The sequence below is a fragment of the Myotis nattereri genome (genome assembly GCF_964212035.1).
Source record: "Myotis nattereri genome assembly, chromosome: 20".
Classification (NCBI taxonomy): Eukaryota; Metazoa; Chordata; class Mammalia; order Chiroptera; family Vespertilionidae; genus Myotis; species Myotis nattereri.
Window position 1 is genome coordinate 13,575,600 of NC_138096.1, and position 23,035 is coordinate 13,598,634.

Consider the following 23,035-nt stretch of genomic DNA (forward strand, 5'->3'; position numbering starts at 1 on the left):
ACCCTTGCTATAACCAAAGCATCTATGAGAAATATGCAAAAGGCATACTGGTGCCGGTTTGCTCTGAGTCTTTTTCTCTGCCACTACTTTTCACCTCAAATCATTCGAACCACCGTGATTTGTTCTAAGAAGATATTATTGCAAAGACTGCTGAGCGCCAGAATCTCCAGAGTCAGAGGCTGGGGACAACTTCCTGTTTTGCTCCATAGTAGTTACGCTCTTAGAGGGTGAGTCAGGTAACTTCTCCAAGTCCTAGTTTCCTTATTTTAAGGCGAGAGGCCCGGTGCACTAATTCGTGCATGGGTGGTGTCCAGCCCGCCCCATCGGGCTGAGTGGGGGTGGGGCCGGCTGGGGGTGGAGGGGCCGCAGGTGGTTGGCTGGCTGGCCCCACCCCCTGGTCAAACTCCCAGTTGAACTCTGGGTCGAGGGGACAATTTGCATATTAGCCTTTTATTATATTGGATGGGGATTCTAATATGGGCTGATATGAGAGTGAAATGAGTGAATGTATATGAAAGTATTTTTTAATTGAAAGGCATTTTTCAAACTATGAAGTTCTACAAATTAATTTACTATTTAACAAGTATGTATTGATTCCCCCAGTGTGTAATCTCCTTCTGGGTGTTGGAATATAGCAGTGAAAGGCCTCTGTCCTCATGGAGTTTACACTTTAGAGGAAAGAGACAGTATAAAAGTAAATAGATAGCCGAAACCGGTTTGGCTCAGTGGATAGAGCGTTGGCCTGCGGACTGAAGGGTCCCAGGTTCGATTCCGGTCAAGGGCATGTACCTGGGTTGCGGGCATATCCCCAGTGGGAGATGTGCAGGAGGCAGCTGATCGATGTTTCTCTCTCATCGATGTTTCTGACTCTCTATCTCTCTCCCTTCCTCTCTGTAAAAAATCAATAAAATATATTAAAAAAAAAAAGTAAATAGATAAATAAATGCAATTTCAGGTAGTAATAGTGCTGTAAAGTAAAAAACCAGGATGATGTAATAAAATGTGCTATGAGAAAATAAAACAGTGATGTATTAGAGAACTAGGGGTGTTAGGTGGGATGAGACAGTGTAGACATTGTGGTCAGGGAAAGTGTCTCTGGAGCTCATTGTTGAGTTGAGATCTTTAAGTTAGAAGGAGTCAGCCATGTAAAGGACTGGGGACAGCCAATACAAAGGTCCCGTGAAGGGGCGGGGGTTAGTGTGTTAGAGAAAACCAGAGCACGGAGTCCTGTGATGTAGTGAGAGTGGTGTGCGATCGGGCAGAACTTGGCAGCGGCAGCATGATCTCGCCGTATAGGCCATGCCCAGGAGGTTAGGGTATCAGTGCAGTGGAAGCCATTGGAGGGTTTTACGCAGTGGAATTACATGATGAGATCTTTATTTTGAAATGATTATTCTGGTTGCTGTGAGGAAATGGATCGAGGTGGTTGGTAAGAGAAACAGATTGACTAAATGGAGGCTATTGCGCTGGTCCTGGCAAGAGAGAATGGTGGCCCAAAGAGAGTGGTGGTGGCAGGAGTATAATAACTATTATTATTGTTACGGGCTGAGTTTTGACCCCTGAAAGTCATGTCTCTAATGCCCAATACCTCAGAATATAACCTTATTTGGAGATAAGGTCTTTAAAGATGTGCTTAAGTCAAAATGAGCTCTAATCGAATCTGACTGCTGTCCTTATAAAAAGAGGAAATTTGGCCCAGCCAGCGTGGCTCAGTGGTTGAGAGTTGGCCTATGAACAGGGGTGGGCAAACTTTTTTACTTGAGGGCCACAATGGGTTCTTAAACTGGACCGGAGGGCCGGAACAAAAGCATGGATGGAGTGTTTGTGTGAACTAATATAAATTCAAAGTAAACATCATTACATAAAAGGGTACGGTCTTTTTTTTTAATAGTTTTATTCATTTCAAACGGGCCAGATCCGGCCCGCGGGCCGTAGTTTGCCCACGCCTGCCTATGAACCAAGAGTTCATGGTTCAATTCCAGGTCAGGGCACACATCCAGGTTGCAGGCTCGATCTCCAGTGTGGGGTGTGTGGGAGGCAGCCGGTCAATGATTCTCTCTCATCATTGATGTTTCTATCTCTCTCTCCCTCTCCCTTCCTCTCTGAAACCAATTTAAAAAATATATATATATATATTTTTAAAAAGAGGGAATTTGGCAGAGACACGAGGGATGCATGTGCAGGGAGGGAAGACCAAGTGAGGACACTATGAGAAGATGGCCGTCTGCAAGCCAAGGAGAGAGAGAGGTCTCAGAAAAGCCAGCCCGCCAACACCATGATCCTGGAGTTCAGCCTCCAGCCTGGGAGGAAATACATTCTGTTGTTTAAGCTGCCCAGTCTGGTGTTTACTATGGCAGCCCTAGCAAACTAATAGTTAAGATCATGACGATGGTGGTGGTGCCTTCTCATTAAGTTAGATCATATGTGTACTTCCTTGAGTGTATGTGTTTTCTCCCACTGGATTGTGCATTCCATGGTTAGAGCAGGGACCTTGTCTAATGCTTGACAGTAACCTCAGTGCCTAAGGCAGTGCCTGAGCCATAGGAGGTCAGGGTTCTTCATTTGGGGGCTGCAAACTCTAGCACATAGGACAGGGTAAGAAATAATCATGTAACAAGTTAGAACCAGAGGGTTTTCTGAAAGCATATTTCAGTAGCAGAAAAATGACTGTCACTTCCTTAGAGGGATATTTGGAAAAAGAGGCTTTTTTTTTTTTTTTTTTTTTTTAGCAGTTCTGCAAATAAGGAGATTTAGCCATTATTTCAACTTGATTCCATGGCTTTGTCAAAATAGGATTAATTTGTGAAAAATGCCTTCCTTGAGGGCAAGGCTTTCTCTGTGTTGTTTGCTCTACTATAAAGTGGTTCTAGGCACATAGTGGTGTGCAATAAATATTTATTAAGTGAATAAGAATAATTTCACCTCTTTTGTTTCTCCTTAGGAATTTTTGAATTGCTTTTAATAGTCTCTTATACTTAGCCCATAGAGGGTAAAATATTTTGCCTGTTCTTTTCTCCCTTAGCATTGCATCAGCTGTCTTGAATCAGGTCTTCACTTTCTGATGTTTTGACCTTAGATTGCCCTTAAACTGAAGTCTCACAACCTAGCTCAGTGGCACTGGCTCCACCTTGTGTCAGAAACGTGATATCACACCCACTGCAGGCTGGCTTGCCAAGAATCAACCTGCCCCTCCCACCCCCCTCAAACATTTTAAATGGCCCACATGCTCTACATAAATCAAATGGTGATGTCACTCTTGGGCAACCTTATTGTGACTCATTTGTTGTGAAATGACTTTGTCTCCATGTTTAGTACTGTCTGTATACTCCAAGTACAGAAACAAATTCTTAATATATAACCATAAAGGCTTTTGGAGTTGTTGTAGTTCATACCTAGAATTAATGGCCTGGTCTTTTTCTGGCCTCTGTTTTTTCTTGCCCTGCTCTTTTTCCTCAGCTGACCTTTGGGAGCCTTACTACGCCTAAGTTGGCTGTATGGTTCTCCCAGAATGGCAGGTTCCCAGCTCCTTCCAGAGGCCATCTGGAGTTCTTCTGGGCCCACCGACCCCTCTGCTGCATTCCCAGGTCTTGACACAAAATTCCAGAGTGAAAGGAGCTCATGGGGTCACTGTATTCTGTCCTCTGGGCGTGTTTCAGGACAGAGAGCAGGAGAGCTCTGAGTCATCTGTGTTCCTGCTTTAACTTCCCTTTCCTGTCCTCCCAGGGACTCTGTGCAGGACCTGGGGAGGCCTCCTGAAGAAATGCACCTCATTCCATTGCCTTTTGAGGAAGGAACACATTTGAGAAGAATGGCTGTTAGTATTTACACATCGCCGCCCTTCCTCTACCTCTGCCCTAGGTTTATGTTCTTAGTCACCCTCTACCTGGCCTTTACTGGGCAGTGCCATCAGCCGGCCTTCTTGGGCCAGAGGTCACTCTGATCGTTTTGCTGGAAACTGCTCATCTTTTGAGAGCCTGAGCCCAGTGCTCAGGACACGTCAACCATGCAGCCCGGCTCTCATCCTGTGGCAGCAGGAGCAGTTCACAGCGCTGCCTGCCTCATTGCTCCGCCATCTCTCCACATTCTTCTTAAGAAAGAATCTGCTGCAAGGAACAGTAGACCCATAGCAGCCCCGCCCCAGCTCACACTGCACGACATTTTAGACCTACTCAGTGTTGCCGGGTTTTCAGTCTCAGCTCTACAGTGCTGTGCAAACAGGTTGTAACTCATGTGTTTCACTGTGAGACTGAAGGCTAAGACATCCTTGATAATCAACATTTCAAGCCAAAGTGATAAGAATAGCATAACACAAAAAAAGCCAGTTGTTTTATAAGTAGTTTATAAAAGGCAGGATTTCTGTTATTATTCCTTATTACTTTGGTTTGATTGCTGAGACTGAAATGCGCTTATGTGTATTTTTAAAATAAACACTTTTTCATAAAAAATTTCAAACTGCTAAACAAATAGAAGGAATGGTGCACCGAACTGCTATGCACTTTCACCTAGATTCCCCAGTTCTCAACATTTTGCCAAATGAGCTCTTGCTTGCATGGACTCACTCTCTGTCTCTCTCCATATACAGGGTGTTCTAAAAAATGTTTACACACATGTTGAATAATTATAAAGGCAGGGTTTTTAAAAATACATTTTATTTTCAAAATTGAGCTATCAGCTGTTAAAGTGTGTGCACATTTTTTGGGACACCCTGTATGTACACATTTATGCATTTTATTATTTAATGATTATTTTAATTTTGCTGGACTATTTAAGTTGCAGACATTGTGACCTTTTCCCAGAAATACTCCAGTATATATTTTCTTTTAAAAAATGTTTTTATTGCTTTTTAGAGAGAGAGGAAGGGAGAGGGATAGAGAGATAGAAACATCATCGATTACCTCCAGCATGCCCCCTACCGGGGATTGAGCCTGCAACCTGGGCATGTGCCCTGACCGGGAATCGAACCAATGACCTCTGGGTTCATAGGTTGATGCTTCAACCACTGAACCATATCAGCTGGGCCAGTGTATATTTTCTGAGAACAAGAGCATTCTCTTACATAACCTACAGATTTTGTGTGTATTTTTAAAGATAATCTTAGAATCAGAGCACTGGGGAGGACTTTAAGAGTCATTTTGCTCATTCCTCTGCTTCTTGCAGATAAATTCTTTGACAGAACAAAATTGATGTTTTCCAAGGGTGATAAACAGGGACCAGGTCTGTAACATAAGTGTGTGAATGAGAAGGTATACGACAGTTCTCATGACATGTATGTATGCACTGTATAAACACACCAACACTATGCAAATAAAACCTTCTCTGGGGGCCGGGTCTGTCCCTGGACCATCACTTTGTGACCCTGGATCTCTTCCAGGCTCCCATCGGGTGGAATTTCCAGATCTCTCTTTAGAAGCACCTGTTACAGTCAAGAAGTTCTCCTTTAAGTCTAATTAAATTCTCAGCTGAGATTTATGCAAGTCAGCAGTGTGCGATGGTTAAAAATACGGATTCCACTTGCCTGTGTTTGAATCCTTTCCTCTTTTTACAAACATCTTGGGGTAATTACCTAACTTTTCCTCATCTGTAAAATAATAGTACCTACCACACAGAGCTAATGTGAGGATTAAGTGGATATGAATAGTTAAAGCACTTTAAAACAGAGCCTGGAAGACTTATAAAAACTTGCTATCACTGTATTCTATTAATACCCACCCGACAGCCTGGAGGTATTTTTTTCTCACCTCCAGACAGATCATGATCATGGTATAAGGGATATGAGTGAGATCTGAAGACTGTTCTTTTTAGAAGTCTAGGGGAGATGTCTGCTCCTAAGCCAGAAAGCTAATTAACCTGCTTTTCTCACCTGCCAGGGACTTTGTTTCTGTTCTCATCCTGTTCTACTTGTCCCTCCTCTGAGACTCTCCCCAGCTCCCAGATTCCCCTCGTCCCGTGGAGGTTGCTGCTTGAATATGTTGGCTATAGGGAACTCTGAGCAAGTTACTTAACTGTGTCCTCGTCCCAAAAAGGAGGTTCAGAGTGTATGTTCTAAGACTCTTGACCGCTTTCCCCCCAGAGAAATCGGAACCATCATCAGGTCCCTGGGATGCTGCCCGAACGAAGGGGAGCTGCATGATCTGATTGCAGAGGTAAGTGGCCGAGCAAGGGTAGTCAGCAGACTCTGCAACTCTGGCTCCTTATAATTGAAAACCTTTTTACCTGAAAGTAAAAATGCCCTGAGCTGCTAAATGTGCTCAATGAAAACATGAGGGTAGCTATATTAATTATCCAAGCAGCAGGGTCTGAGAGAATTAATATCAGGTCTTTGAGAAAATGGCTGTAACTAAGTAACGCAATGAGAGCCCACATTAGGTGGTATCTTCTCTAAAATTAGTTGAAAAAAGGCTGGTAGCCACAGGGACTGACTATATACAGAAAGGGTATTGACAGATGACAGGAGCATCTATATATATATATATATATATATATATATATATATATATATATAAAAAGCCAGTGACCTTAATGGCCATAACGACCATAATGATGGGTCGCTGTGACGCCCACTGTGGCCAGCCAACAAGCCCGATTGGGGTGGGGCCAGCTGGCCAACCTCATGGCCCCTCCCCCCCGCCAGCCTGCCCCTGATCAGACTCTCCCACCCCGATCAAGAGCCAAGAGCTGGCCGCCGGCCAAATGCCCCCTCCCTTCCCCCTGGCCAGCCCTGTTCCCAATCATCCCGCCCCACCACAAGAGGCCCGTAGCCCCTCCCATTGGCCCAACTGCCCCTGATTGCACTCCCCCACCCCAATAGGGGGTGGGGCTGGCCAGCCAACCTCCTGCAGCCCCTCCCCTTGGCTGGCCACGCTCCTGATGGGCCCCCACCACCCTGATCAGCCTGCAGCCCCTCCCCCTGCTGGCCCTGCCCCTGACTGCCCCCCCACCCCAATAGGGGGCAAGCCCACCAACCTCCTGCAGCTCCTCCCCATGGCCGGTCCTGCCCCCAGTTGGTCCCCCAACCCCAATCAGGGGTGGGGCCCGCCAGCCAATTGCCCATGGCCCCTTAACCCAGCCAGCCCAGCCCCGATCCGCCCCTATTGGGGCCGGGCCAGCTGGACACCACCCTTGCACAAATTCATGCACTGGGCCTCTAGTTCTAAATAAAATCAGTTCAAAGGGGATAGGTAGAAGCAGAAGTAGAGATTGTAAGGAATTTATATTTATTTGGAAATGTTGATGAAAGGGGCCACATGCTAACTTGACAAGCTCAGGAAAGGCCTACATGGCAGTCTTGCAAATCTAGAGACCTAAAGTAATCCAAAGGATGGTCTGAAATTAAACTTTAACTAAAAGCAGTTATGGTGGGTAGTTACGTCCTAGGCCTGTATCCTCACTGACAAGGTCAACCTTTACCTTAACTGAGCCTATCTGTCTTTTTGCATCTATAATAACACATCCTTGAAATGTCTGGGTAACTTGTAACTTCCCTTTTTCTGGACCCCTTGGGGCACAACCTAATGTGCCTGGGTGCCAGACAGATACCACAAATTCCTTTATTCCCTCATGTTAATTGTTGACTGTTGGCTATCCTACACCCATCTAAGTTTGTGTCTATCATGTTACTTTTTATCCAGTCCTAGAGATTCACCTCTCCTCCCTTCCCCTCTCCCCCGCTTGGCTTTCTCCAGCTTCTCTAGTCTATCACCAGTGGATTTCATGTAACCCACCTATGTCCCTCCTTTGATTGTAATGTATAAAATAGATGAAAACCTGCCATTCTCCAGAGCACTATCCCAATCCATTGAGATACTGCTTCCCGGCAATTGTTGACAGTTTGGCTCAAATTCACAAAAGTTCTTTACAGCTCGGAACAAGTAGTAAACAATAAAATAATAAGGACTACCTTGCATTGATCAAACAGTCTACGAATGAAATAAAATTGATTATTTGTAAGAGTGTAGAGGAAGGATAGCTTATCTCATGCAGCTGTACTGAGCAGCGCAGGCCAGAGCTTCACGCCTGTTTGATTTTCCAGAAAAGTGTCTGATCTCATTTCAAGTGCAGCTTTCAGTTCAACGAAGCAGAGGCCCAAAAGGAAAATCGCTTCTGGGCAGCCGCCCGGAGAAGAGTGTTTTTCAGAAATGCTCGTCTAGGGTGTGGGTTTTGGTGGAAGCCAAGGACAACTAAGAGAATGAGAGGAAAAGAGAAGGAAGTGGGCTTTTATTCCCTTATTCCTCGCACCCAGCACAGCACTTGCTTGCTTAACGGGATGCAGAGGAGAAGCAGTTGCGGCTGGGTGAGTAGCTTAATCTCCGTATCAGTTTCTCCATAATAATACCTATTTCAAAGTTTGCTTCGAAGGTGAGTGAAATGATGTATAAGAAGAGATGTTTTGAGTCCTAAACACTATATAAAGTTAAGAAATGGAAGATTAGAAAGATGATTCTTTTGCCCGCATGCCAGCACCTCGGTAACTAAAAAGCACTACCAATTTTTCATTATCATTTTATTAAAAGTATTCAGTAAAGCAGGAAATCTTTACATTGTTTTTCTATTGTGGGATCCAATGAAGCTATTCTTACTTTTTGGCTACACATCTGTTTTGCCCCTAAGAATGTATTTCCTGGGCTCCCTCTTCAACATTACTGGCCATTATATGCGACCTCAGCTTCTGTGGTTACACCACTCTGCCTAGCTTCCATTACTTGGGGGTGGGGATGGGGCTGCTGGCCAGTCATTCCCTGGATATTACCACGCCCAGGTCTGTGTGCGCCTGTTCCAGTTGGCTGTGGCCTGCAGAGGGCCACCCAGAACTTCTCAGGGATGCCCGTGCCTTTCTCACTAGCACATTCCTCATGTCCTTGGCGAGGGGGAGTCCTCTGAGCCCTCCCAGGGAACATAATTCTCTGGTGGGTTTTCTGTTTCATAATATACCTATTCCAGCCAGCCCCCTTTTCTCAGCTCAGCATTTCTACTTCTCTCAGGCTGGTCACCACTTACGCCAGGTGCCTAAGGAGCCACCCTCTCCTGTCATCCTTGCCTAGGGTGTTAGGTCCTGTGTCCTGAGAATATGCCCAAAGCCAGTGAATTCTTGCTGATCCAGTCTTCTATTCCAGCACCTTCGACAAACGTTCAGCCAATATCAGGGGCACTCCCTCAGCTCCTCCTCGTTCATGCTAGCTAATTCCTTGGGCTGTTTCAGTGTATATAGACTCTTTCTTCCCTTACCAGGCCTGCACTTCCCAGCCTGATGGCTATTCTAGGGTTTAAGCCCAGTATTCCGTGTGCCTGCTAGGGGAGGAAAGGGGCAGTTTCGAGGGCACTGTGGCCTGGCCAGGGACGTGTTCTGCAGCGCAGCGGTGTGCTGCCTCCCACCTGGGTGCAGACCGGCGTGTCCGGGGTCTCCACCGATGTCTCCACCCCATGTTTGAGTGTGCCAGGTTTTTGCGGCCAGGGCCCTGACCTTAAATACCAGTCTTGGCTGTGCATTTCCAACTTTCATGCCTTTTATTTGTTGATGTCAAGCTGTGGCCCACAGGCCAATCCTCCCCCCAGCCTGCTGTGGACAGCATGCTAAGAGCTGCTTTTACATTTTTCATGGGTCTGAATACCCTCAACAATAAAGATAAATGGAAAAGAAAGACAAAAAGAAGTGCAGAGGCTGACCACCCTGTTTGATATGTTGCTGAGCCTGCTCTTGCACTGCCGTTGGAAAGGGCTTCTTTGTAAGCCATCAGGGAGGCTCCCGGGCTTTCACATGTGGTTTGCACCTGCTTGGCAGTGGCCCTCAGTTCCTCCTCATTCTCCTGCAGGGCATCAGTGCAACCCACAGTCACCTCAGCTGTTTGCAGGCAGTGTTCTCCCCATCTTTCAAATGCTTGAATCATGGCACCTGCAAAGGCATTTCTCTTCCATGGATTTTCCCAGGCCACCTCTGGTTAAATCTTTAGCAGTGAACGGCCAGAGACTGTCCCCAACACCACTCCGGACAGATCCTTCTTGCCTACTTGGCAGAGAAGGGAACCTGTCTCAGAGCTCCATCTCATCACCTGTTTCCTCCGGCCACTCCAGGCACCACTTGTGACACTTTGGGTGCTGAGAAGCAAACAGTGAGCATTACCTGGTCAAGAGGTTTATTGTGGAAAACAGTGAGGGGAACATCAGCCAGGGGAGGCCAGGAGAGCCATCAGAACACAGTACAGGTCTGATGCCTGTGAAAGAGGGAGGGAAGGAGGAAGGGAGGGCCTTAGACTGAGCAGCTCTAGGAGTGGGGAATTCTTAGTCCAAACTTGCCCATCAGAGGAGTCCCCCTCCTCAGGAATGGCACTTATGTAAGTAACCCCACCACTCAGTTACTGGCTGAGAGCAGCATAGTGTGGCCTTGGCATAGACTTGATGGCTAGAGACAGCATTTAATGATGGTTCCTGCGGTTGGGGGTCTGAGGTGGGTTTTCATGCTGCCGCAGTTGTCGGCTGGGAGAGCCGTAATGTGAGCCAGGGGTTGAATGTCCAGTAGAATATGGCCAGAGAGTTGGCTGCCCTGGATTTTCTACCTCTGAGCTCACCATGGCCTGCCTCTAGTGTTCAGGAATGGAACCGAGAAGAAAGCTGCTTAGGGATAAAATGAAAACCCTCATCAGGGCCAAGCAGCAGGGCATGGGAGAGTGAGTGGAAACATTCCCAGCCAGGTAGGTCAGTGACAGATCAGGGGCCCGGCTTATCCTGGGATTCCGTCCAGGGGTAAAGAGATGATTCGATAACAGCGGCAACTGTGCTAGTGTTGTCCTCAGCATATCTGTCTCTTAGTCAAACAGCGTTCCTACACATCTGGCATTGTGGAAGGCGGGAGAATGGAATAGATCTCTGATTTGTGTCCGGTTAAATGATAGAGTTAAAGAAGTGTAGACCTGAGGTCCTTTGGGGATTATCTAGTATTGGCTACCAGCCATTACTTCAGAATAGAAACAGGTGAAGTTGGGCTGGGAGTGGGTGCTGGGAGGAATGTGTTGTACAGAGAGTACACTGAGTGTGTTGTTTTATTGTAGTTGGAAGAAAATAATAAATGGTGCTAAGGCATGATAAACAGCAGGGAAATCGACAAAAGCGATTTTTCCTCTCTTACATAAATGTACAACATTTATAAGTAAAAGTATTTTCATAATTTTATGTAGAACACAACCAGGACTAATACAAATTAAACTAATACAAATTTTTATTTTAAATATTTTATTTATAAGTAACATTCACATTACAGAAAACTTTTAAATAGAGAAAAATATCCTTTCCAATAATCCATCACCTTAACATAATCGTTAGTATTTAGTGTACTTCCATGTTATTTTTCTGTACATGTTTTTAATGACTGTAATCTTATAGTATAATTCAGTATGTACAATTCTGAACCTTGCTTTTTTCATCTAATTATAACAAAACCATGTTATTACAGAGTTTTCATTATTAAAAATACATGCCAATTAATTAAAATTGGGCAAGAAAAAAGTAAGGGAATGATCTCTGTGGTAGCCATCATTCAAACACAACTGGAATACTTTTCTTTTTTAAAACTCAATATTACATCAAAACAATTCTTCCACACTGTTATCTAATTTTTAAAAACTAACATTTCAAGAAGGAAACCCTGTCATACAACAACATGGATGAGCTTTGACGATATTATGCTGTGTGAAATATGCTAGTCACAAAAAAGGCATATACGTCATGATTCCATTTATGTAGGTAGACTCTTAGGAACAAAGTCTTTCTGTTGAAGATGCATTGAGTTCGAATACAATTGCTTTATAAAATGTAAAAATGAACAGTGATATTTAAAAATTAACATGTTATTATATATGTGATTTTGAGTATATCTGTGGACCTAATACGTTTATATATTCAAATTGACCAAAATTCCTTTAGGGAATTTTCTCATTAGGGAGAATGAGGATCACTCTTTATTCATCACTCTATTCAGATCTATATTGTTAGTAACCATGGCTCCCTTGCTTAAACCAAATCTCAACCCAGGATGAAGCTTTCCTCCCAGCTATTGCATGCAACAGTTTCAAACAATTGCTTTTGGTGTAGATGGATGGAAGAGGACCTAGTGGTGACCATGGCTCCAACACTCGTTGCCTCTGCCAAGTAGGAGAGGACACCACTGGGGGTAGGAGGGGCACTCGGGCCCAGGTGGAGAGAAGCTGACACTGAAGGGCCTGAAACACTTGGTGCAGCGGAGCCCCTCAGGCCCCCTGCCACTCCTAGAGGATAAAATGAGGAAGTTAAAGGCTTGATGGCCACTGATTCCCCCACGGCTCCAAATTGTAGAGACTCACAGTTGGAAGGGACCTTATCAATGACCTGATTTAGCCACCTGTTAATTCTTGGAATCTGATGGTTCAGTCATTTTTTAAAAATATACTTCCAATAAATAATAAGAAAGGGACTTAAAACCCCAAAGAATCTCATATCCTAATTTTTGCACAACAGCCTCTGGAATGTTTAGAGTAAATTATTTTTCTAAAATAGGCAGATTTACAAATTTCATATGATAGTTTTGACAAATGTCAATGAATTTTTATTATTGTATCCAAGGTAGAGAAATATTTTTTAAATTATATTTATGGTTTGTTTTGAAACAGGATTTATGTTAAGATTTTTATATGTGGTATTTAGAGTTTAACTTGAAATATCTTATGGTTTTCATATTTTTACTACAAATAGTTAATTCATTTGCATATCTTATTTGGTGACCTGGAACTTGTTGAAATGGAGGTGCTTAATAAACCATCTTAACTACTGATATTATCTTGCTTTCGTGAAGCATGAAATAGTTCAGTTTATTGACTGATCGTTGTGTCACTGGGGAGAAATGAATTTCCACTGTGTGTTTTATTGTACCTGTTCGGTGAGTTTAGCATTAGAATAAATAAGGCTTTAATGAGAAGAGAGATGGCTGCTGATTTCACTGTGGGAATGGGAGCAAAGAGCTCTGGGCTGTGGTCCTTCCAAAACACCGGCGCCGGTGAGGACCAGGACGGGCACTTCACCTCCCTTGTACCCTCAAGACGCAAAATGGATGAAGAAAATGGACTTTTACCAAAGGAGAGTGAGAAGCTGTATTTGCCTCATGCTTTGAGATTTAGATATGTGCTGTTATATTTTAAAATCCCACGATATTTACATATTTATTGAGACTCCTTCATATTGGGCAAGAGGATGGAGAGAGGCTGAGGAATATCTGAAGGCACTGGGTAGCCTCTTCTTGTGGCAGGCGGAGCAGTGGCTTTTCCTCCGGGCACTACTCCCATCATTCTTCGGAGGAGGAGAAGTCGGGTTGGTGTGTCAGGGCCTTGGTCTCCAGGCGAACATCTGCTCACACTATTGAGATGAATTCACTATACATGGTTTGTGGAGGCTATGCTGGGGATCTTCCTGCAAAGAGGTTTAATATATTTGCATTCATAAATGCTGTCTATATTACTTTCCCATCATTACCTCCTTTTCAGCACATTAGCCTTTTCTTAGGTGAAACAAACTAGATTTTGCCTCATGTTTGCAATAGCAAGATATATTTGCTTTGTTTGTTTTTGCCTTTTGAAGAGGAGGGATGTGTTTGGTGGCTGTCTGTTACTCTCCTTGTATCATTCCAAGAGGCAGGTAAGGAAGCAGTGGAGGTGGAGGCCTCACTGCTAATGCACATACCCTGTCCACTAGGCACGGGTCCAGGGACGAGGGACGGGCTGGTAGATATGCCCAGCAATTTAATACATTCTCACCACACTCCATGCTGCACTGTATGGTTGGGAGGCAGAAACAGTTAGGTCTGTATGGTGAGCCAAGGAGGATGTGTCTGAAATTTTAGCACCAGAAATTGATTCTTTCAGGAGAAGGAATTCTTTCATTGCATGAAATAGAACCAAAAGTGTGTTCACTATTGACAGAAATAATCTATAATAATAAAAGCATAATATGCTAATTAGACCGGACAGATGAACGACCTTCTGGACAAAGCCACGGTGGCTGTGGCGGCTGTGAGGGCTGAGGGCAGCTGTGAGGGCTGAGGGTGGCCATGGCAGCGGCTGGCAGCGGCATGGTGATAGGGGCGGCGCCTTCCCCTGATTGGCCTGGTCGCCTCCTACAGAGGGAGGCCAGAGTGCGGCTTAGGCCCCCTCCCTGTGGGCAGCGGGCCTAAGCCATCAGTAGGACATCCCCTGAGGGCTCCTGGACTGTGAGAGGGCGCAGGCCGGGCTGAGGGACCCCCCCTCCCCTGCCCCATGCACAAATTTTCGTGCACTGGGCCTCTAGTGATTGTAATAGAATCTCAAGGTTGACAAAGCACCTTCATGGCATCGCGTGAAACCTTCACAACAACCATGTTCTCCCTGAATTACAAACAAGGACCTGAAGCTGGGGATGACCTTAATCAGAATGTTTTAAACTAGCCTTGGCCTAGCATGGTAACTACGTTGTTATATTTTTCTATGAAGAGGGAACATCATTTTTTAAAGACCCTAAGCCATATTAAAGTGAAGTGATATCCCCAGCATGACTTTGCTGTTAGTGAAGAAATGGCAATGAATTCCTAGTCTTCGAACTTGTCTGCTGTAAGTTAGGGAATCTTTCTTGACTTCATTATAAGTTGGTTAATTGAGTTTTCTGCTGAGAAAGTAGGTCTGAAATGTATCATTTTCTCTACCAACTCTGTAAAATCAATTCTAAATTTTGACTATCTGCTTTGCTAATCTCCAGTAGATGAGTAAGGAATTATGCTTGATGACAGTGATTCAGAGTCTCTGGATTAAAATGTACCATGCATAGTTAGTAAGTAAATATTTCTCACAGTTCCAGGTCAGGAGTCTGAAGTCAAGGCGTCAGCAGGCTTGGTCCTGCTATGAGGGGAGGACCTGTTCCAGGCCTTTCCCCTGGCTTGTGCATGACTATCTCTATGGTCACGTGGTGCTCTTCCTATGTACATGCCTATGTGTCCACATTTCCCTCTTTTATAAGGCTGCCAGCCATAGAGGTTTAGGCCCTACTCCAATGACCTCATTTTACTTTGATTACCTCTGCAAGTACCCTATCTCCAAAGCAGTTACATAGAACTTCAACCTATGGATTTTGGGAGGACACAATTCAACCCCAAATACTCCCTCTTACTCTTCATCTCTCTATCACTATCTCTGTATGCTTACTATATGTGTATATGTACATATTATATTTGTGTGTTTATATATATGGTTCAGTATTTGATATATTTCTATTAAATCTTAAAGGCATTGCAATACATGGGATTTAAATAATCATTGAGTCATCACTGGATAACAAACATTTCTAGAAAGTAGTATATTTATATTATCTTACTAATGACCTCATAAATTAGCTATTATGCACCAGAAGTAATAGAACCTGTCTTATCCTCCCATATCTCACAGCTGCTTCTAGATTCTCAGAAGGGCTACTCTACTTTGCTCCTTGTTTCTCTCCTATGATACAGGAATAGACCATCTCTTTAAAATGCCTTTTAGATAAACTAATGGAATCCAAATAAAGCATGGAGTTTAGTGAATAATTGTGTATCGATATTGGTTCATTAGCTGTGACAGTGAACCAATATGTACTATAGTAATGCAAGGGTTGACAATAGGGGAAACTGGGTGGGAGGAATATGGGAAATCTATATCTCTTTTCTGTAAATCTAAAACTAAAAAGCTTATTTGAACAGTAAAAAACCTTTTATAATATAAAATAGTGTTTGATATATATAAAACAGTCTATTTTAGTGTATTTAGAGTCATCATATATCTGTTTTATGCCATTGCTCATGGATCTTTTTGTATAAAAAATGGATAAGATGTGGCCTCGAGGGGACAGTGTTGGGTCATAGACAGATTTTCACAATCTGCCCAAGTTGAAGATGAACTTACTTTTCCTTCATTTTGAGCTACATGGCTTTTATTCATTATCCCTCTGTTTAAAAAAGCCAAAGAAAATTTATGCCTCTTCTGCTATCCTGATTGGTTGGAGATCTGCTTTAACTTATTATTTTTGTGCAACTTTGGCTCCACACTGATCTGTCAGGCCAGAATGAACCGCAGAATTTTCACCCTCGTGTTCAGTGTTCAGAGCACCAAGGGCTCCTGGAGGTTGTATGGAAGCTGGAGTGGGTGCAAGTGGGGCTTTGTTAGAGAATGTCATGTGTTTGTGAATTCTCACGTAGTGGAGGGTGTGCTATAGAGCTGAACTCCATCTGGAAAAACTAAAAACAGTTTGTAGATTGGTGAGGATGCCCGTGAAATAAAGTGGGGTCTCTCTTTCACAGTTGAGACTATTTGCTCTACAGTGGTTTGTTGGGGGTGGAGGGAAGGAAAGCAAACCATTGCTCTGGAGTAGATTTCTTTTTTAAAAAAAAATATATTTTATTGATATTTTACAGAGAGGAAGGGAGAGGGATAGAGAGTTAGAAACATCGATGAGAGAGAAACATCGATCAGCTGCTTCCTGCACACCGCCTACTGGGGATGTGCCCGCAACCAAGGTACATGCCCTTCACTGGAATCGAACCTGGGACCCTTCAGTCCGCAGGCCAACGCTCCATCCACTGAGCCAAACCGGCTAGGGCAAGGAGTAGATTTCTTGAGGAATCAGAATATAAACTCAGCATTTTACTTTAAAAATTATCCCTCCAAAGGTAGTCTCTTGAGATTGACATTTTATTTTTAAGAAGCTCCTGGGTTTGGGAATCAGGGTGTGACCCATTCAAGCACATCAGGGCCATGTGAACATTCATTTGCAAAATGCTCGCCTTGGACCTAGAGGCAGCTGAAGACAATTGGTCATATATTGATGGGCTTAGAAACACATCATTCTATCATTAGACGGAGGACATATTCTGCCAATAGTGGAGTCTAAGGACTCCACTCATACTAGGCAAGGATCTAGTATAAACATTAAACAAATAGTGGTCATTCGGAAGACAGTGTGTTCCATGTAGCAGCAGCCTATAGATTTCTTATTTTTGTTCAAAGAATAAATCTGTTAAAAGCTCTTCTGTTGAGTTGGGATTTATGAGCCTTTTAATAGGATTTTTGAAAGGCAGTGGAAAATTTACAGTTCCTGGTAAATAGCCTGACATGAAAGTTAAGATCGATGGTGTTTTGTTCAGCCACCATCACAGTTGAACCTAAGGGCAAGAGTCTTTCTCATTCTCATCTAACAGTGCTGGGTACCAAACACTCTCTTTCCAGGTGTAGTGTTCTCCTAACTAGTAGTGGTAGAACAAAGTTCTGTTGACCATCTAGGTATTTTTTTAATATATATTTTTTATTGATTTCAGAGAGGAAGGGAGAGGAATAGAGAGATAGAAACACCAATGATGAGAATCATTGATTGGCTGCCTCCTGCACACCCTCCGCCCCTCACTGGGGATCGAGCCCACAACCCAGGCATGTGCCCTTGACTGGAATCGAACCTGGGACCCTTCAGTCTGCAGGCTGATGCTCCATCCACTGAGCCACACCAGCAAGGGTGACCATCTAGGTGTTTAATAGCTATTTTACAATGACTCAATACATGGTCATTGAGATCATGATTAGTCCCCTAACCTGGCCCCTTATCCAGTGTTCCTTCTCTCAGGGGAAACATCAATCCATCCCATTGGTGCAAGTTAGAATCCTGTGAGTTGTCCTTGACCCTTCTCTTTTTTCCTCATCCTTGCCCACCAGGTCCTATTGATTTTACTTCTGGAGTAGTTTTTGATACCATCTACTTCTCTCTCCATGGCTACCAGTCTAACCCAAACCCTTAGATTTATTGCTACAGAAGCCACCTTACCCACAACCAGTGTACCTTTCAGACATACGTCAGTGATTTCTCATTGGCCTTAGGATAACAACCGAAGTCACTTTCATAGACAGTAAGGCCCTGCAAGGTCTGATCCCTGTCTCTGCAGGCTCATCTGGAAACATTCTCCTCACTCCCTAGCTTCAGCCTCCTGGCCTCCAAGGCATCACATCACACAGGGTCTTAGTGCCTGTAATTTCCTCTTCCTGGGAGTCTCTTCACTGCAGTCTTTGTCTGGTGACTTTCTACTCATCCTTTACTCATCAGCTCCAGGGTGATTTCCTCACGAATGCCTTTCCTGGTCTCCTGGCTGAGAAAAGTTTCCTTTGTTCTGTGCTCTAATAGGCTCATGCCCCTTGACTTGATTGTTCATACATAAACTTATAATTAGACACTCAGCTGTGTTGTTTTTTGGTTAATATACGTCCCCACTACCAGAATATAAACTCTGGGAGCAGGGACCATGCCCAAGATGCTCATTATCAAATCCCCAACACTTGGCACAGTGCTTGGGAAAAGTAGCTGCTCAATGTATTTGTTGAATGAATAAGTGACTTTTTATTGAATGTTTAGGTAGAGGAAGAAGAACCCACTGGATACATTCGATTTGAAAAATTTCTTCCAGTGATGACCAATATACTAGTGGAAAAAAGGTAAGAAAGTAAGTGCAATGGTAAAGTAATGACTATAATTACATTAATATATTATCATCACCCAGTATTTTTCCCAGGATTGCTTCCTTCTAACTTTTCACTATACTCTGCTAGTTGGTATTTATTTAAAAATATCAATCACTTCAGTATTAATCTAATAAGCAAAGTGTAATTAAAGGGCAAATAAGCTACAAAAAGCATAAGTCAACAACATTCTTATTATTTTGAATTATCAATGATAAATAAGAATTAACCCTAATTATTTTTCTTGAGAAAAAGTAGCATTATCTTAGTATATTTGGTTTATTATAAAAATTTTGTTCTGCCCTGCGGACTGAAAGGTCCCAGGTTCAATTCCAGCCAAGGGCATGTAGCTTGGTTGTGGGTACATCCCCAGTAACGAGTGTGCAGGAGGCAGCTGATTGATGTTTCTCTCTCATCGATGTTTCTAACTCTCTATCCCTCTTCCTTCCTCTCTGTAAAAAAATCAATAAAATATATTAAAAAAAATTTGTTCGAAGATAAATTGATTTCTATGATGATGAAAAAATTAATAGGTAATATTAAACATGCCAGTGATTTTGAACTATTTCCCATGGATGTGGAATGCTTCCAACTTTCATATCTAGAAACCAAAAAAGAGTTCAGTGAAGGAAGCATTATTCTTCTAGTATGTTAGCAGTGTTTGTTTTATTTTATGTGATCATTTATTATGTAGAGCCTGAGCTAAATACTGTGGTATTTACGTCTTTTTTTGCATAACTTAGATACAGACCAATTCCAGAAGAAATCCTTCTTCAAGCTTTTGAGGTATGTAAGCTCCAGGTTTTATTTATTTATATATATGTAAATATATATATATTTATATTTTATATATATATTTATTTATATTATATTTATTTATTTATTTATTTATATAAATTTATATATATATGAAAAATTCATCATGTAGAATTTATTCATCAAATAAAAAATATAATTTCTGTCTTCTAGGTATTAGATCCAACTAAACGTGGATTTCTTTCTAAGGAAGAACTGATCAAGTATATGACTGAAGAAGGTAAGAATTATGTAATACATATCTTGTAACAGTGACTTATTTAAGTGGTTAACAATTATGCAAAAATTCTAGGGGATACTTTAAAATCAGTCATTCTGGTTAAAAAGTTATTTACTATTCCTATTATTTTGGTATTGGGGTGGTTTCTGTTTAGCAGTAAGTGAGAGGAAAAGGGGATGCAGTGAGGGGAGGTGGGTTTTTGCCTTTATGGGACTTCATTAAAGTATAATGATACTTCTATAAACTGAAGGCATTCCATTCACTTAGAGTATTCCCAGAATAAAAGGTATGCCACCTAGAAAACATGAACTATTGAAAATTTTCAGTTTTTTATGCTCATGGAACCAAAGATTCTTGCTTTGAACTTGAACTGTGCACACACACACACACACACACACACAGACTTATACATAATATCTCTACACCACATAAGACAACACATTTCCTGTAGGAATTCTCTTTGCTTAGGCTGGTATGTCAGTCTGTTTTTCTGAATGTCAGTAGCCTAATGGGCATTCTCTTGGCTATTCTCATATTGGTCATCTCCCCTCCTTCTCCCAAGCAATGTTGTTAGAGTTCTATCTCCTTTGCTCAATTTACTGGTTCACAGATTGAATCCTGATGCAGAGTTTCCCATCACGTGATACAAAATAAAAAGTACAAGTAATTTTGCGTAGGAAAGACTAACACATGTAGTTCTCGTTTATTAGTATTCTTTTAAGGACTTATTGTGCCCATCAAAGTTTATTGGTAGCATATTTAGTATTTAACAATCAGGCATAAGATTCAGAATTTGTCCTTTTAAGCATTTCAGGTAGTCTTTCTTTTTTTTTTTTTTGGTTAATCCTCATCTGAGAATATTTCATCCATTGATTTTTAGAGCCAGTGGAAGGGAGGAAGGGAGTAGGAGAGAGAGAGAGAGAGAAAGGGAAGGAGAGAAACTTTGATGTGAGAGAGACACATCAATTGGTTGCTCTCGGGGCTGGGGATTGAACCTGTAACCCAGGTAGGTGCCCTTGACAGGGAATCAAACCCTTGCGTGTGCGGGCCGATGCTCTAACCACTGAGCAACACTGGCCAGGGCAGGTATTCTTTTTTTCTTATGGATGTAAGCATGATTTCAAAAGAACTCAGTACATTCCCTTTGTTTGATAACACCATCATCATTATCATCAAAATCCCCATTTGAATAATTCCTGGATTATTAAATGAATTCCAATTTAGAAAGCATTGTTTGTAGAGGCAGGTGACTTAAGCTCAGAAGGCAGGTGATCCCCAGGCCTAGGTGACTTGCCTGCTTGCATAAGACTCTACAGGTAAGGTGACAATTTGGATATTTCTGTATTTTTGTTTAAGATCAGGACAAAGTTTTTCTTAAACAGTCGACAGCCTTTCCAACATTCTTCCTGAGTTGGCTTCTCATCTTGTTAAAACCAATATCCAAGATGGCCCTCAGCCCTCAGCCCTCAGCCGTTACCTGAATCTGACTAAAGCCCACAGATTCTCTCTCCACCTTCTGGTTTCATTTGACAGCAACACTGGATGAAACTGTGAGAAACCGAAAGGAGAGCTTTGAGCGCCTGCTGGATGGCATCTGCCACTGGGGCAACTGCCGTCACTGCGTGGGCCAGACCTGGTTAGGGAATATTCAGAGATGTAATCGTTACAGTTCCAAGTCTCTGTTATCTGCTCTTCAGCAGTTTTGTAAAGCAACCATTGAATCCGCTCTTCACACTCTTACTAACCATAAAAATCAGACTCCCTATAAAACCGGGACTTCAGGTTACTCCTTGGGCAATTTCAGTAGTTTTAATTTAAGTAAATAAACAGCCTTATTCATGATGTCTTGATGGCCTCTGCTATTTTGACTGGAATGATAGATTCCAAGGTTGCTTGAGCTATGACATCTGCGAGGTAAAGTAAGTCCCAACCCTGCCCGGGTGCAGCAGCATGCTCTCTGGGCCCCTGGACTGTCATGGCGGGTGGCTCTCGGCCCCAGGGAGAGCGACACGACGGGGCTGGTGGGGTCCCATGGCAGGTAAGCTGGTAGTGGAAAGAGAAAGAAAAGCACCAGAGGGTTGTGAATGATGAGTTTCCCTTCTTGTTCCTGCCAGGTGAGCCCTTTTCTCAGGAGGAGATGGAAGAAATGCTGTCTGCTGCAATTGGCCCAGAATCGAATTTCATTCATTACAGGGACTACATAACAATGATGGTGATAGATGAAAATTAAACACTCTGAAGGCTCACTTACTAATTGAAAGGATAATTTTTAAAAATTGCTTATCTTTGTTCATTTCACATTATATCTTACAATTCCTTAATATGCTAGTCAATTTCTCATGACAACTATTTCAAGATATTCTATTTTTTAAAAGATGAGCATAGCAATTTAAAACAAGTTTATTTGGTATGTCTTGCATTGTGGGATGACAAATTGCTAATTATTTTAAAACTATTCTTAAAACACTTCAACATTATCCATGGATGGTTGTTAATTTTCTGCAATAAATCTAGGTTACCTTCCAACGAGTTAAGCTGACAAAATGGAAAATGCCTGGAATGACCGTAGGTTTGGCACATAAAGGTCTGGGGTGGGAACAGTGTGACCACAAATGGAAACAGTAGCATCGTGATGAAAGCTCCTTTTTAGAACCACACGAAGCACTCCAGCAATCTGAATGTGGAAGCGAGGTATGAAAGTGAACATTAATAATCAATTCCTAATGAATGCCAATTACGGAGCTCATTTGAGATGATAATAACTTACTGGTAGTGTAAAAATGTAAATGTGCTGATCCAGTGTGTGTCACCATTTGTGGAAGAGCTAAAGGAGCTGAGATAATTGAATCCAGAGAAAAGAAGACTGAATGGAATTCGCTCATGTAAGGAAGTGGCAATTATCTCCCCGTCTTTAGAATGCGCACCTCTTCAGACTACCTGTCGTGAGCGTATCGCCCTGATGCTGGGTGGGAGCATGGAGAGATCTCATGCTGTGCAGGAGGGGCGGCTGTGAAAGGGCAGGGTACAGTTATCGAGCACAAGGAGTCACAGCGGAATCGGCGCAGGATTACAGGCAAAGGGAAAATCACGTCAGGAAAATTAATAATCTCCCATAGCCTGTATGTGCTTTCACACACACACACGCACACACGCACACACACACACCCCTCTATTTAAAGATGCTGCACCACTACATGTGTGTAGATACATATAAGCATTTCATGTTGCCTGTGATCTGTCTGCTAGTACCCGAGACTCTCACTGTTCCTTCATTCAGGGAGCAGTCACTGAGTACTACTGGGTCATGTGTCGGAGCTGGCGTTGCAGTCACAGTTCAGTGAGGGGACCTGCAGGTCAGCCAGCAGCCGCATTCCGAGGGGCACATTCAGGCTGTGGACACACCTAAGAGGGCAGCTGACAGCCTGGCGGGAGCTCACTGGGAGACGAAAGACTGTTGTGAGTAGAGGGCTTCCAGAACCGGTAGCACTGG

At 42.9% G+C, this 23,035-nt stretch overlaps 1 protein-coding gene across 1 annotated transcript in view; it reads left to right on the plus strand.

The window, feature by feature from the left end:
* Window positions 1–22,345, plus strand: part of DRC8 (dynein regulatory complex subunit 8) — a 67,154-nt gene extending 44,809 nt beyond the window's left edge. The window contains exons 3-7 of the mRNA XM_081114434.1: window positions 6,071–6,143; window positions 18,406–18,485; window positions 19,253–19,295; window positions 19,479–19,545; window positions 21,660–22,345. Of these exons, the coding sequence (XP_080970560.1) occupies window positions 6,071–6,143; window positions 18,406–18,485; window positions 19,253–19,295; window positions 19,479–19,545; window positions 21,660–21,775 (379 nt within the window). The 3' untranslated portion in view covers window positions 21,776–22,345. The remainder of the gene's footprint in view (window positions 1–6,070; window positions 6,144–18,405; window positions 18,486–19,252; window positions 19,296–19,478; window positions 19,546–21,659) is intronic.
* Window positions 22,346–23,035: the final 690 nt, after the last annotated feature.